The sequence below is a fragment of the Astatotilapia calliptera genome, chromosome 12, assembly GCF_900246225.1.
Source record: "Astatotilapia calliptera chromosome 12, fAstCal1.2, whole genome shotgun sequence".
NCBI classification, from domain to species: domain Eukaryota; kingdom Metazoa; phylum Chordata; class Actinopteri; order Cichliformes; family Cichlidae; genus Astatotilapia; species Astatotilapia calliptera.
The window spans coordinates 25,495,318-25,509,192 of record NC_039313.1 but is presented as its reverse complement, the minus strand read 5'-3'; the positions used below and the strand labels follow the sequence as shown (position 1 = coordinate 25,509,192).

The following is a 13,875-nucleotide window of genomic DNA, read 5'->3' as shown; positions in this document are numbered from 1 at the left end:
ATAAAGAAAAAGAACATAAGCTAACACATTTTGCTTTCTAATGCAGAGCCTCCAAAGATAGTCAGCTCCGACTCACCAGAAGAGCTGACCATAGCAGTTAACAGTCCACTTGAGCTGGAGTGCTCTGCTGTGGGAGTCCCACCTCCTACCCTCAGCTGGCTCAAGGATGGTCGGCCCGTGGAGAGATCTGATATCGTTCAGCAGGACGGAAACTTTATCAGGATTAGCAAAGTTCAGGTATAAATTACTGACTGTGCGAGCACATGTTCTCCTGAGATTGGCAATTTAAGGTGTAAAACTTTATTTAAGACAATGTATGTCGCTAAGACTTTTTCTAAGCAATCACTCCTGTTAAAAAACAAACAGAAAAACATACCCACTCTTTTTAAACCTTAGTCGTCACTTTAGTTGAGTGTAAATTTTCAAATAAAGCATTGTCATGCAAGAACCACTCAAGCTGATTGATATTGTCTCTTTAAAGGTCGAGGATGCAGGTCTGTACACCTGCTTGGCCAGCAGCCTAGCCGGAGAGGATGGAAAAAACCACTGGGTCCGGGTCCAAGGTGACACAAGCTGTTCTTGGATATTATTCAGCATGGAAGAAATATGTCATGCCCCCCTTTTCCCTTAACTTCCTCCTCTCTTTGCACCTGGTACTGCATGAATAAAGCTCTGTGTGCGATCAGGAATAAAAGTCTGGATTTTTACACAAGTGAAAAACAGACTTGCGCTGCTTGTATATCGGTCTCGCTGTTTTGCACGCAATATGACATGCATGCAGCGCAGGGTGCATTTTCTTGGGTTTTTATTGATGGCCTGACTTTAATTTATGAGTGTGCACTACTCACCATTTATTCCACTTGTTAATATTTGAGTAAAATGATGCTTCTATAAATATAATCATACACAATGCAGTTAAGACCTGCCAGACTGCTTAGATCAGTGTTTTCCCAAATTCATGGTGTTTCTTTTCCCCATTCCTATAATTAAGACTCTTCTAGAAGATTCAAAACTGTGTGGCACACATTTTTATAGCACTTTTTTTAGTAATGTCTTTTTTTAAGTGAAAACACATGCTTTTTATACCTGTCCCCGATCTACATTCTGACTTCATCTGTTCCACACGGCCTCATAACTTTACCAAGCTCTTCCTGAAGGAGCACTTCAGGCTCACAGCACTTTTTTTTCTTTTACTTTCCTTTTGTTGCTGTTATTGTGGATCACATAAATCTTAATGGTCAGTGGTTGTGTTGCAGTACCACCAACGCTCCTTGGCTCCGGTGATGTGAGGACATTGACAGTGCCGGTTAACGGTCACCTCACTCTGGAGTGCCTGGCTGACAGCGACCCTCCTCCACACATAGAGTGGTACAAGGGTGAAACCAAACTGCAGGTGCAGAATGTGAACTCAAATAAGTCATCCACTATTAAAAGTATTGATCTCCTCTTTGACTTGCGTATTCTATCTTTCCTTTCCTTCTGTTGTATCAGCTGGGTGGTCGTATCCAGCAGCTTGCAGGGGGTCAGTACCTGGAGATACAGGAAGTCAGGTCTGAGGATAGCGGCCAGTATAGCTGTGTGGTTACCAACATAGCTGGAAGCAGCAGTCTCTTCTTCACTGTGGAAATTCTCTGTAAGCATACTTGTCATATCTTGTTTTTAAACTGTTGAACTTTTGAACCGTAGACATAAACACATGACAACCAAATATTTAACTCAGCAAGTTGCCAGTTACTGCAGTTAGTAACCAGTCCAAGTTATCAAGGAGAGAGTGAAAGACCAAAGTATACTCCATTCTTTGGAGTCATGCCAAACACTGCAGACAATGGAGCTGCTTCTAAAAATGTTTTGCAGTAAAAGTGTTAGTGAGCTATGAATGAATGGCACACTGAGCTGCTATTTATCAAGGGGTTGCCACAGTGAATACATCTGGATGCTTTGACTTGCCACAGATGAAAAAACCCCCAAACAGTGGATGACCTTTGTGGTGTAACCCTCTAATTCAGGGGTCCCCAATCCCAGTCCACGAGGGCTGGTGTCCTTGCAGGTTTTAGATGTGTCCTTGATCCATCACAGCTGATTTAAATGGATACATTACCTTCTCAACATGTCTTGAAGTTCTTCAGAGGCCTGGTATTGAACTAATCATGTGATTCAGGTGTGTTGACCCAGGGTGAGATCTAAAACCTGCAGGGACAACGGCCCTTGTGGACTGGGATTGGGGACCCCTGCTCTAATTGATCCAGTCTTGGAATAAGACAAATGCAAGTACGATACCTCGTGAGCCCCTGAGGCTGGGTTTCTGTCGCCTCCTGGTGTCAAACCGGGGACCTACATGTAAGGCAAATGTGTTAACCACTACACCACGGAGCCACTAGTTTCTGAAATGCCTGTTAGAAAAAACAAACAAATGTTTAAAAGAGCTAAAAGAGCTGTCACTTTAATACATTGTCATGACTTATTTTGAACTTACATAAGAAGGTCATAGATACATGCAAAGAGTAGCTAGTTGTAGCTGAGGCTCTGCAGTACAATAGAACAGAAGCCTAATTAATTGTTCGAGGTGGAAATGATCAGACACCCCACAGTATGATATTATCACAGTTCTTCACAATGCAATACTAGTGTGATGTGCTGAGTGCTGAATATTGCACATATATTGTGATTTATCCCCTTTTTCATCTGCTAATCATGTTATCAAAGTTACACTTTTTATCCAATAAGATAAAGTTATCTCAAGTCATTTTTCCTGCTGGATAATGAGGTTGTCAAATATACCAACACTGCTACTGAAACCTGCCATAAATGTTTCTATAAGATGGAGTTAGTCTACTATTATTCTATTTTATTCTACTATACTGTTATATTTACTATTATAGCTGATAATACATCAACTGGGATAACTCTGGGATAAAGATGACATATTTGACCTCAGCAGCATTCCTGCTGTATAGGAATAAAACTAAAATACAACCAACTGGCAGTCCGTTGAGTTGAGTCCCCTTGAGTTTTGCTCATTAACAAAGACTCAGTCAGACTGTTGGCAACCTGTCTGCAACAGACTGCAACTGTTTGCACAAAGTTTGGGCGACATGTGCAATCACTTTGTGAGAAACCAATCAAATCTCTGTGTTGTATTAATTTAGAAAGGTGGTAAGTAACTTTGTACTTGCATGTGATCCAGATTCCTAAATATTTATATGTGTGAGGACTAATAGAGATGAAAGAGAAATTCCCCTGTCGTATTTCAACTTTTAATGCTGCCATTAAAGGTTGACTGTAGGTGGGTAGCTGGAGCAAAGTTCAAGAAGTTTATTTAGGAGGCTGAGTAAAGAATTAGAAGTAACATGTGGTAACATGTAACATCATCATTTGAAGAGAGGCTTAAAAAGAGCCACCTACTCAAGCAAGTTTCAAGGGAAACCACTGTTTGTGCGTTTAGGGTGGTTTTAAGGGAAATAAGTGTTTGGTGTGTCGTTCAACATTCATGTCTGGGGAGAAAAAAAGAGTTTTATATGCTAAACACAACAAGATTCTGTCTCTTTACTTCCAGTACCACCTGTAATAAAGGAGAGCAGCTCAGTGGTGACTGTACATATTGGCCAGGATGCAGTTTTACCCTGTGAAGTCAAAGGCGACTCCTCACCTGTGGTCATGTGGAGGAAAGACGGCTTCCCCGTGCGTCAAGATAACAATAAGTACGTCCTGAGATTTCTCACAGGTGTCTGTAATTGTATACGTCACACTCGACTGTATCTGTCGAACACAGACGCGGTGTATCCCCAACTCATTCATCTTTCGTGCATTTCAGATACACCATATTATCCGAGGGCTCGTTGCGCGTACATGCAGCTCAGCTGAATAACGCTGGTCGCTACTACTGCACCGCGTCCAACCAGGCTGGCTCAGATCACCGAGGAGTGGATCTTCGTGTGTTTGGTAAAGACAGTATAAGCAGTACTTAGCTTATGAAGATTTTGGGGATGCCAGCAGATTCAGTTTTTAGCACAATTTTTTATTGTTATAACAGCTTAGCTGAAGGTCTTCTGTGTCCTTTTAGTGGGTCCCTCAATCAGTCCGGGTCCATTCAACGTGACAGTAACCACTGGTATCAGAGCCCTGCTTAGCTGTGAGGCTGCAGGTATACCTTCTCCTAAAGTATCCTGGAAGAGGAATGGCACTCCCCTGGATATCAGCCAGCAGCCTGGTGCATACAGGTATAGACAAAGCTATGCCTGTACGCTTCAAATACACAATTGGTATGCAGTACAACTCGTACAGCTATAAAAACTTCAAAGCTGATGCAGTTCTGCTTATCTGTTCAGGTTACTGTCCTCAGGGTCTCTGGTTCTTTTGTCCCCAGCCAATGAGGATGAAGGTTATTTTGAGTGCACTGCAGTCAATGATGTTGGAGAGGAGCGCAGAGTCATCGAGGTCATCCTGCAAGGTATTGATTTAAAGTGTTGTGAAAATCAGCCGGCTGTAGAATGCTGTTTCAGATAATTCAGCCCACAAATTTGCTGTTCTCTCCCGTAGTCCCTCCATCTATTGAAGATGATGTTACGGCAGTTAAAGCTGTGAAAATGTCTCCTGTCGTGTTGCCTTGTCACATACAAGGACGCCCAATGCCCACTGTCACCTGGACGAAGGGTGGAGCCAAACTGAGCTCCAGAGGAGGAAGCTACCGCATCCTTCCCACTGGTAAAGCAGCACACCAGTTGCTGTTTCCTTACATTTTCATACATCACGGTCCTCTGTAAACACATGTTCTTTGTACTCACTTTAATGCAGGAGAGTTGGAGATAACTGCTGCTTTGCCCAGTCATATTGGCAAATATACATGCTCAGCCAGAAACCCAGCTGGAGTGGCTCACAAACACATCTCTCTCTCAGTGCATGGTAGGCCTCCAAGGACATATGTTATCTTATTATGTTTATGTTAAAATGTATGAAACCATATGACACTGTGTTCTGTCTTCCACACACAGAGCTGCCAGAGATCAGACCAATGGCAGAAGAGGTACAAGTAGTGCTGAATCACGGGACTCTTCTCCCCTGTGAGGTTCAGGGCTTCCCCAGACCATCCATCACCTGGCAAAGAGAGGGAGTTCCCATAGCAACAGGTAACGGTACAAAAAATATGAGCCAAATCCTTATTTATGAAGAGACAGACAGATGAACATTGCTGTAATTATGCACAGTTTTCATATATTAGAATCCAACACATTTAACAGCAACTAAGTCATACTCCAACAAGAATCTTTTCTTTGTTTTGTTTTAACGTTTTACAGATAAGACAGCAATGTCATCATGCTGTGGGCTTTAATTTGACCTGTCTCATGTGGACCAGTAATTTTCATGTGACTGTGTGTCTAGGTCACAGGCTGGCTGTGCTCCCGAACGGAGCTCTGAAGTTTTCCCGTGTGACGCTTGGTGATGCAGGGACCTATCAGTGCCTGGCAAAGAATGAAGCTGGTGTAGCTGTGGGCCGGACAAAATTAGTCCTTCAAGGTAATGCCGATTTTTTTATCTCACCATGGGAATAACATTATGTAATGTTTCATAATCTTATGAAACATTACATACATTTTAGGAAATTTGCAAATAAATATCTGCTCATCTTATGTTTCCGCAGTTCCACCAGTGTTGAGCGTGCCTCATGTCGAGTACATGGCTGTGCTAGGCCAGCCAGTCAGCCTGGAGTGCATAGCTGATGGGCAGCCTCTGCCTGAAGTCACCTGGCACAAAGAGAGGAGGCCTGTGCTTGATGGCGCTCATGTGCGCGTCTTCTCCAATGGAACTCTGGCAATTATTTCTACCCAGCGCAGCGACGCGGGTCTTTACACGTGTACTGCTAAAAACCCCGCCGGCAGAGCCAGCCATGATATGAGGCTGCTCATTCAAGGTGAGTGAAGCACTTTACAAGCTGCGCTGTGTCGTAACATGTTTGTGTTAATAGTGGTGTCTCTTTTCAGTCCCACCCGTGATTGCTCCTACACAGACGCAACTGTCAGTTATCCAAGGATTTCAGGCTCTGCTGCCCTGCGCTGCTCAGGGTTCACCAGAGCCTAAAGTGTCATGGGAGAAGGACGGCAGCGTGGTGCCCAACCTCCCTGGCAAATTCACCGTCTTACGGTCAGGAGAGCTGATCATAGAGAGGGCTGAGGTTAGCCTCTATGTCATGCTTTCTCTGCACTTTATTATGAACTGCATCTCACTGTAGTTCCATGTGCAACACTCAGCTGCTGCTTCTTTCCTTCAACAGTCAGGAGACGCTGGTGTGTTTACATGCGTAGCCACCAATGCAGCAGGCTCTGCGAGGCAAGACATCCGACTGACCATCAATATGAGGCCTGCATTCAAGGAGCTGCCAGGCGATGCAATGCTAAACAAAGGGCAGACTCTTGCCTTATCGTGCCATGCTCAGGGAACGCCTTCTCCTACTATCTCCTGGACTGTCAACAACAGTCCCTATGCAGGTAGTGTTTTCCTTTTTTTCTTCAGTTACACAGCTCATAATTGCCACACAGATTACTGTATTTGTTATTATGTGTAATGCATTCAGTTTAAAAAAAAAGAAGCCTAATTTAAAATAAAACTGTGGTGTAAAACTGCAAAACTGTTGCAGGTGCCACTGTAGATGAGGCAGGCAGAAGCTCCATCATCATTGAGAATGTGACTCGGAGTGATGCTGGGACCTACGTGTGCATAGCAGCAAACAGCGTGGGTTCCATTAGAGCGCTCTCGTTCGTCCGTATCAGAGGTGAGATTTATCCTCGAGGATTCCCGCTCACTGAACTTTCTATAGATATTTACATTATGACACATTCTATCTGAAAATACACATGCTATGTGTTTCCAGAGCCTCCGGTGTTGAAGGGTGAAGCCCACACGTCTCAGACAGTCATTCAGGGTGGCTCTGCTGTGCTTGACTGTCCCGTCCACGGAGACCCCAGCCCTGTCCTCCGCTGGCTCAGAAATGGAAAACCGCTACCTCGCTTCCTCCGAATGCAAACCCTCCACAACGGATCTCTGGTCATTTACAGCACCACTGTAAATATAACATTTTCTTTTCTCCTCCTATTTCTGTTCTTTTGAGCAGTAATCCTGCTTCTAAACAAGTTCTGTCAAGCCTAGCTCACTCTGGCATGAAACATTTTCCGATGTAGTTTGCGCAAGAAGGCTCCATCTGAGTAGAACAGCGGCGCTTTATTCATCCCATCTGAGCTTCATCTACAATACCCTTGGGTAGAGGAACAGCGTGTGACTGTCCTGTAGTGTCCTGCTCCCATCTAAATCAGATTCAGTTCAGCCGGAGAGGCTAACAGCATTAGGCTCAGAGGGAAGAAACAAACAGAATGCTGTATGTTCCCAGACTCTGCCCCTCTTTCCGTAGCCTCTAACCTTATTATGGTCTCTAACTGCTGCTGTAATTGCACAGCCTGCAGCTGAGACTTTCTCACAGACAGATGACTGTCCTTCCAGCAGAGTGCTCTTATTATGAAATTTCCTCTCTCTGTCCCTGTAATATTAATTATGACAAACAATTCAATGGAATAAAGTCAACTGCCCCATTGAAAATGTCAGATTTTGTTTGCTTGTATGGTAATTTCCCTAAACTGTAAAACTGTACCCAATTCAGAGATATGTTTGTCTGGAAGGTTTGTAGTCCTATTAAAGGATAACTGTTCCTTAGATAATTCGATAATCAGCTAAACCTGGTTGATCTACAGGCTGCAGATGAAGGGGAGTATCAGTGTGTGGCTGAAAGTGAGGCTGGAACAGCTGAGAGGACCATTACGCTCAAGGTTCAGAGTGAGTTCTGTCTATATGATTTATTTAACGGGTTATGAAATAAAAAATTCAAACAAGTTTGTACCATAATGTACTTCCCAAACTGCCTCCAATCCACTTTTAAGAACGACTTTAAAATGTTAGTTTCCCCCCGTGTTCACTTATTCATGTCTGTTGCTTTCATGTGTTGCAAGTGCTCCTTTCCTTTGCACAACAGCAAGTTTGCACAACATAACCTGTGCAAATGAACTTCCTGAGGACCCACTGTTGAAAATTCTTTTCTTCTCTTCCTCTCTTAGTCAATGGAGGCTACTCTAGCTGGCAGGAGTGGGGACCATGCAGTAGCATCTGTGGCCAAGGCTTCCAAGAGCGAATCAGACTATGCAACAACCCAGAACCAGCTAATGGAGGCCGATCATGCAGCGGCCCCAGTATCGACTCTAGAAAATGTCAGGTCGGCTTGTGTCCAGGTACCAGTGGCTTTGTTATTCATTTCGATTCATTTTGATGCCTCCAAAAAAATATGTCTGTGTAATGCATGAGGAAATTTGAAAATTAAAATATATTATCTCAGTATTTGCAATCTTGGCCGTTGCCAATAACTACAAAATATTTCATTATTCAACCCTTCAATTCAATTTTATATATACACTGCCAAATCACAACAGCAGTCCCCTCAAGTTAGCTCAGTACCATAAGAACTAAAAATAATACAGAGAAAACCAAGCGCTTGGTGACAGTGGGAAGGAAAAACTCCCTTTTAACAGGAAGAAACCTCCGGCACAACCAGGCTCAAGGAGGGGCAGTCATCTGTTGTGACCAGTTGGGGGTGAAGGGAGGAAGACAGGACAAGAGACGCAATATGGAAGAAAGCCAGAGATTAATAATAAGTAATAATTAAATGAGGAGTGGTGTCTAACACAGAAGTATGCTCTTTCTTTCCAGTCCATGTCAGTAACTTTAAACACTTTCAGGGAGCGTTTAGGACAACCTGATATTAATGAATTTCAGTTAATGTAGCTTATTTAAACGTATTTTGGTGCTGCCAGGTGAGGTTCCACGCAGGACTAGAGGCAGCCTGATAGGAATGGTCAATGACAGAGAGTTTGGTGTGTCCTACCTGGAGGCCAACATTACAGACAATGATGACGAGGGGAGCAGCACTGTGCAGGCACGCCTTGACAATATTCCTCCCACTGTGGGTGAGTGATGGCATGTACCATTGTGTACCATTGGTTGCTGTTGACCTCAGCCTCATACCTAACAGTTACCACTTCATTAAACAGTGGTCACGCTGAATTTTACTAGAAAGAGTTGAATTCTTGGGGATGCATTCCCAATCTTGTTCAAATCACATGTTGATGTGTAGCAGAGCAGCAGAGGCACAGAGCTAATGCTGTCTTGTTGTAGGTCCCTTGCTGCGGGTGCTGGTGTCTGTGTTTGCACCCATCTATTGGACCACCGTGCTGCAGAATGGAGCAGCCAGAAATGGCTACGCTTTCACTCAGGGCCAGTTCAGACAGGAGTCTCAGCTGGAGTTCGAGACTGGTGAGCTTTGCCTACTACACATTTTTGCTTTGTTTTCCGTGCATATGCCAGTTAATATTTAAAGCTTTTGATTCATTTATTTAAGGTCATGCACTGCATATTTAATCGATGAAAGTACTCGGCTTAAGATAAGTTTTGTTCAACTCTTTTTATTTCTGTTTAGTTTCTTCTAAACTGTGGTGTGATTTTACAGGAACAACAACAAATGTTGAGTTTTTCATGTCCATTATGCGCTCTTTTGTAAAACAGTCAGTAGATGGCAGCACTTACTAGCAGTCACATACATTGAACATGGAGGCTTGTGCTTCTAAGCAGTTACAGCACGCTCCCTTGTGGTTTTAAGTGGATTTACAGTGTTATGTTTTTTGGTTTTTTAATCTCTTCTAACAGGGGAAATCCTACGTTTGACTCATGTTGCCAGAGGTCTGGATTCGGAGGGTGTTTTGCTAATTGACATAGTAATTAACGGATTTGTTCCTCCTTCATTATCATCATCTCACATGAGCCTTCAGGTGTGTTCACAGCTTTCATCGCAATGTGTATTTAAAGATCATTCAGATCAAATCCTGACTTAAAGACATGACACTTTAGTTTCACACCTCCGATCCTCTTTAGTTTGTGTGACCCGATTTCACTCCTGCCCCGTAGGAGTTCGATGAGTCATATGTGCAGACGGGCCAAGGGCAGCTGTACTCGTGGTCAACGCAAACCCACCAGAGAGGAGGAAGCCCCATGGTGCTGCGTTGTAATCACACAATTATTTACGAGGGCCAGGAAGAGCGCCAGGGTCCTGTGCTTCAACTGCTCAAGGTTTCTGGGATGAATAGTGCCTACAACATGTTTACGCTCACTTTGGACTTCCATGTTACTGCCAGCCTACACGTACCAGGTCTGCAAAAATATTAAAAAATTCCAGCAATTTAAACTCGATTTTACATGAAATCCAGGATCTGTTGGAAAGCCTAACATTGCATGTACTCTGTGTTTGCAGATGGTTATGAAGACGCATGCCCTAAAGGTTTCACTCTTGACACCACCTCCTACTGTGCTGGTATGCTGTGCTTATTTTTTAATACCTCAATCATTTTTAACACCATTTATTTGAACATTTGTGACTGTTCTATTTTATTATTATCATCAAATGCATTCTTATTAGATGAAGATGAGTGTGCGCTCCAGTCTCCCTGCTCTCATTCGTGTAACAACATTATGGGAGGCTTTTCCTGTACCTGTCCATCTGGCTTCACCATTTCTGCAGACACCAATGTATGCCAAGGTAAGACAAAGAAAACCTGCTGGGTGATTTTTTTGCAATATCCAATATTACAATACACAGTGCACAGAGATAATGTCCTACTTAAGTAAATCTAAAATGATCTCACTAACTGTTTCCCTCATGCAGATATCGATGAATGTTCCCAAGGCTCACACATGTGCCACTACAACCAGCAGTGTGTCAACACAGTGGGAACGTATCGCTGCCAGGCCAAGTGTGGACCAGGATTTAAGGCCAGCATCACAGGAACCAGCTGTGAAGGCAAGCAGCTGTTAATCACTGTTAAAATGTCCAGCATTTCATATGGAGGCATAAACGTCTCATTATTTTCCTGTTCGTGTAATATTTTATTATATTTGCACCTGCAACAATAATAAAAATCTCATTTCTTGCCAATCACTTAAGTGTTAATCAGCGATAAAGCCCTGCTGTATGTGTCGAATTGGTCTTTTAGATGTAGATGAGTGCCAAGAGTCCGCTGTCTCCCCGTGCCAGCACCAGTGCCTCAATACTCTGGGTTCCTACCGCTGTGTTTGCCACCCTGGATACCAGCTGTCAGGACGTCACTGCATTGGTCAGTTGAGATAAAAAGAACAAAAACTACCTGCCTGCCTTAACTTGTTTGAATTCTTATTAAGTTATGCTACAGAAGATTTCAAAAGATAAGACTACACCCAACTGCATTTTTTTATATACAAACTTAGCACAAAATATAAGGAAGTTTGTGTTCAGTTTGTGTTCTTTGTTGTAACGCTGCTTCTTATACTTATAATGTTGAAAAGCCTGTTTATTCCCCTTGGATGTATTTTCCATTGATACAGCATCCACAGTAATGCGGGCCCTGCAGAATATTTACTAACAGCTCCGATGTGACGGTTTAACTTTTGCAGACATCAATGAATGCACGAGGAACGTATGCCCGGCTCACCAGCAGTGCCGTAACACAGAAGGAGGATACCAGTGTTTCGACAGCTGCCCAGCTGGAATGACCAAAGCAGAGAATGGGGCCTGCGTGGGTAAGCTGCTTTTATCCACTTTATTTATTTAGACATAGATAGATAGATAGATAGATAGATAGATAGATAGATAGATAGATAGATAGATAGATAGATAGATAGATAGATAGATAGATAGATGGATAGATAGATAGATAGATAGATAGATAGAACTTTATTAATCCCTCGGGTGGGTTCCTCTGGGAAATTCGATTTCCAAAAAAGCACAGCACCGACAGAAGTTACATAGTTACAGAATATTATATATATATACACACACACACACACACACACACACACACACACACACACACACACACACACACACACACACACACACACACACACACACACACACACATATATATAAATACAGAGACAATATAAATAAAATATATACGAAGGGGATAAATAGAATAAATAGGAATAAAAAATAAAAATACAAGTGAATTGCACATTTCAAGTATTGAGTCTATTGCACTGTTGACTATTTACAAAAGTATTGCACAAAAGGTATTGCACAGTGAGGTGAAGAGGCACTACAGCTTAGTTGTTCCCCCCTCCTTTGTCCTCCTGTTTCCCCTCCCTCTCCCCTCCAGAGAGGAGTTAAACAGTCTGATGGCGTGTGGGACAAAGGAGTTTTTAAGTCTGTTAGTTCTTGTCTTTGGGAGAACCAACCTGTCACTGAACAGACTCTTCTGGTTGTTAATGGCCGTGTGCAGAGGATGCCTGGCATTGTCCATAATGTCCATCAGTTTCTTTAATGTCCTTTTCTCTGCCACTGTCACCAGAGTGTCCAGCTTCATGCCGACCACAGAGCTAGCCTTCCTGATCAGTTTCTCCAGCCTGGATGAGTCCTTCTTTGCTGTGCTGCTCCCCCAGCACACCACAGCATAGTAAAGTACTCCAGCAACCACCGACTGGTAAAACATCCTCAGGAGCTTCCTGCAGATGTTAAAAGACCTCAGCCTCCTGAGGAAGTACAGTTGGCTTTGGGCTTTTTTATACAGGTGCTCTGTGTTGCATGACCAGTCCAGTTTATTGTCCACCCACAGCCCGAGGTACTTGTACTTGTTGACCACCTCCACCTCCTCCCCCTCTATCTGAACCGGCAGTGGACCTGCTCTGGACCTCCCGAAGTCCACAACCAGTTCCTTAGTCTTTGAGGTGTTGAGTTGCAGGTGGTTTGTGTGACTCCATGCGACAAAGTTCCTCACCAGACTTCTGTACTCCTCTTCCTGATTATCCCAGATACACCCCATGATGGCTGTGTCGTCTGCAAACTTCTGAATGTGGCATAATTCAGAGTTGTAGCCGAAGTCAGAGGTGTACAGGGTGAAGAGAAGAGGGGACAGCACAGTTCCCTGTGGTGCTCCTGTGCTGCTGACCACTGTGTCAGACGTGATGTCCTTCAGCCTGACGTACTGTGGTCTGTCGGTGAGGTAGTCGGAGATCCAAGCCACCAGGCAGGGGTCCACCTCCATCCTGTTCAGTTTTTCCTGAAGCATACAGGGCCGGATGGTATTAAAGGCACTGGAAAAGTCAAGAAACAGGATCCTGACCGTGCCTTTTCCCCCATCCAGGTGTGAGTGGGCTCTGTGTAGGAGGTACAGGATGGCATCCTCCACTCCGACACCCGCCTTGTATGCAAACTGTAGTGGGTCCTGGGCATGTTGTACCTGTGGTCGGAGGAGGTTGAGGAAGAGCCGCTCTAGAGTCTTCATAAGATGTGACGTCAGTGCCACCGGTCGGAAGTCATTCAGCTCATTGGGCCGGTTCTTTTTGGGGACCGGGACGATGCAGGATGTCTTCCATAGGGCGGGCACTCTCCCCAGTCGCAGACTGAGGTTGAAGACTCGTTGTAGCGGCTCCCCAAGTTCAGCAGCACACGCCTTTATTGCTTCATTTAACAGTTCCTGTTCATTAATCACTGCTTAATTTATTGACTGACAGCATGAACTCATTCATGCCTTGAAAGACTCAGATTTGGCTTCTACCTCCAACCCTTCAACACTGTATCGTGAATTTGCTAAAATGGTTTTCCTAATAAGTGGAAATGAAACCCCCTGTAATCCTTTTGAAAGCCAAAAGAACCACTGATCACTGGTCAAAAGAGGCCAAATAGAGAGCAAAAGATTTTATGAACTGTAAATCCACTGCTGCGAAAAGAAAACTTCTGTAACAAGATGCAGCAAAGTTTATGGTAGACACTGCTGCACGGCAGCTTTAAGGTACTCAGGATATCTTCTCTTTAACTGGCTT

The 13,875-nt window shown here is 43.7% G+C and overlaps 1 protein-coding gene across 1 annotated transcript in view; it reads left to right on the top strand.

The window, feature by feature from the left end:
- The window catches only part of hmcn2 (hemicentin 2), a 48,422-nt gene that overhangs the window by 29,963 nt on the left and 4,584 nt on the right, over window positions 1–13,875 (top strand). Inside the window, exons 49-76 of the mRNA XM_026187226.1 lie at window positions 47–237; window positions 482–563; window positions 1,257–1,393; window positions 1,492–1,633; window positions 3,554–3,698; window positions 3,812–3,939; window positions 4,061–4,217; window positions 4,326–4,447; window positions 4,537–4,701; window positions 4,792–4,899; window positions 4,989–5,123; window positions 5,377–5,511; window positions 5,636–5,905; window positions 5,976–6,166; window positions 6,266–6,479; window positions 6,629–6,763; window positions 6,863–7,053; window positions 7,734–7,815; window positions 8,094–8,264; window positions 8,844–8,996; window positions 9,205–9,342; window positions 9,733–9,854; window positions 9,991–10,231; window positions 10,334–10,393; window positions 10,499–10,618; window positions 10,745–10,879; window positions 11,073–11,192; window positions 11,509–11,634. Coding sequence (XP_026043011.1) covers window positions 47–237; window positions 482–563; window positions 1,257–1,393; window positions 1,492–1,633; window positions 3,554–3,698; window positions 3,812–3,939; window positions 4,061–4,217; window positions 4,326–4,447; window positions 4,537–4,701; window positions 4,792–4,899; window positions 4,989–5,123; window positions 5,377–5,511; window positions 5,636–5,905; window positions 5,976–6,166; window positions 6,266–6,479; window positions 6,629–6,763; window positions 6,863–7,053; window positions 7,734–7,815; window positions 8,094–8,264; window positions 8,844–8,996; window positions 9,205–9,342; window positions 9,733–9,854; window positions 9,991–10,231; window positions 10,334–10,393; window positions 10,499–10,618; window positions 10,745–10,879; window positions 11,073–11,192; window positions 11,509–11,634 — 4,116 coding nt within the window. The remainder of the gene's footprint in view (window positions 1–46; window positions 238–481; window positions 564–1,256; window positions 1,394–1,491; window positions 1,634–3,553; window positions 3,699–3,811; window positions 3,940–4,060; window positions 4,218–4,325; window positions 4,448–4,536; window positions 4,702–4,791; window positions 4,900–4,988; window positions 5,124–5,376; window positions 5,512–5,635; window positions 5,906–5,975; window positions 6,167–6,265; window positions 6,480–6,628; window positions 6,764–6,862; window positions 7,054–7,733; window positions 7,816–8,093; window positions 8,265–8,843; window positions 8,997–9,204; window positions 9,343–9,732; window positions 9,855–9,990; window positions 10,232–10,333; window positions 10,394–10,498; window positions 10,619–10,744; window positions 10,880–11,072; window positions 11,193–11,508; window positions 11,635–13,875) is intronic.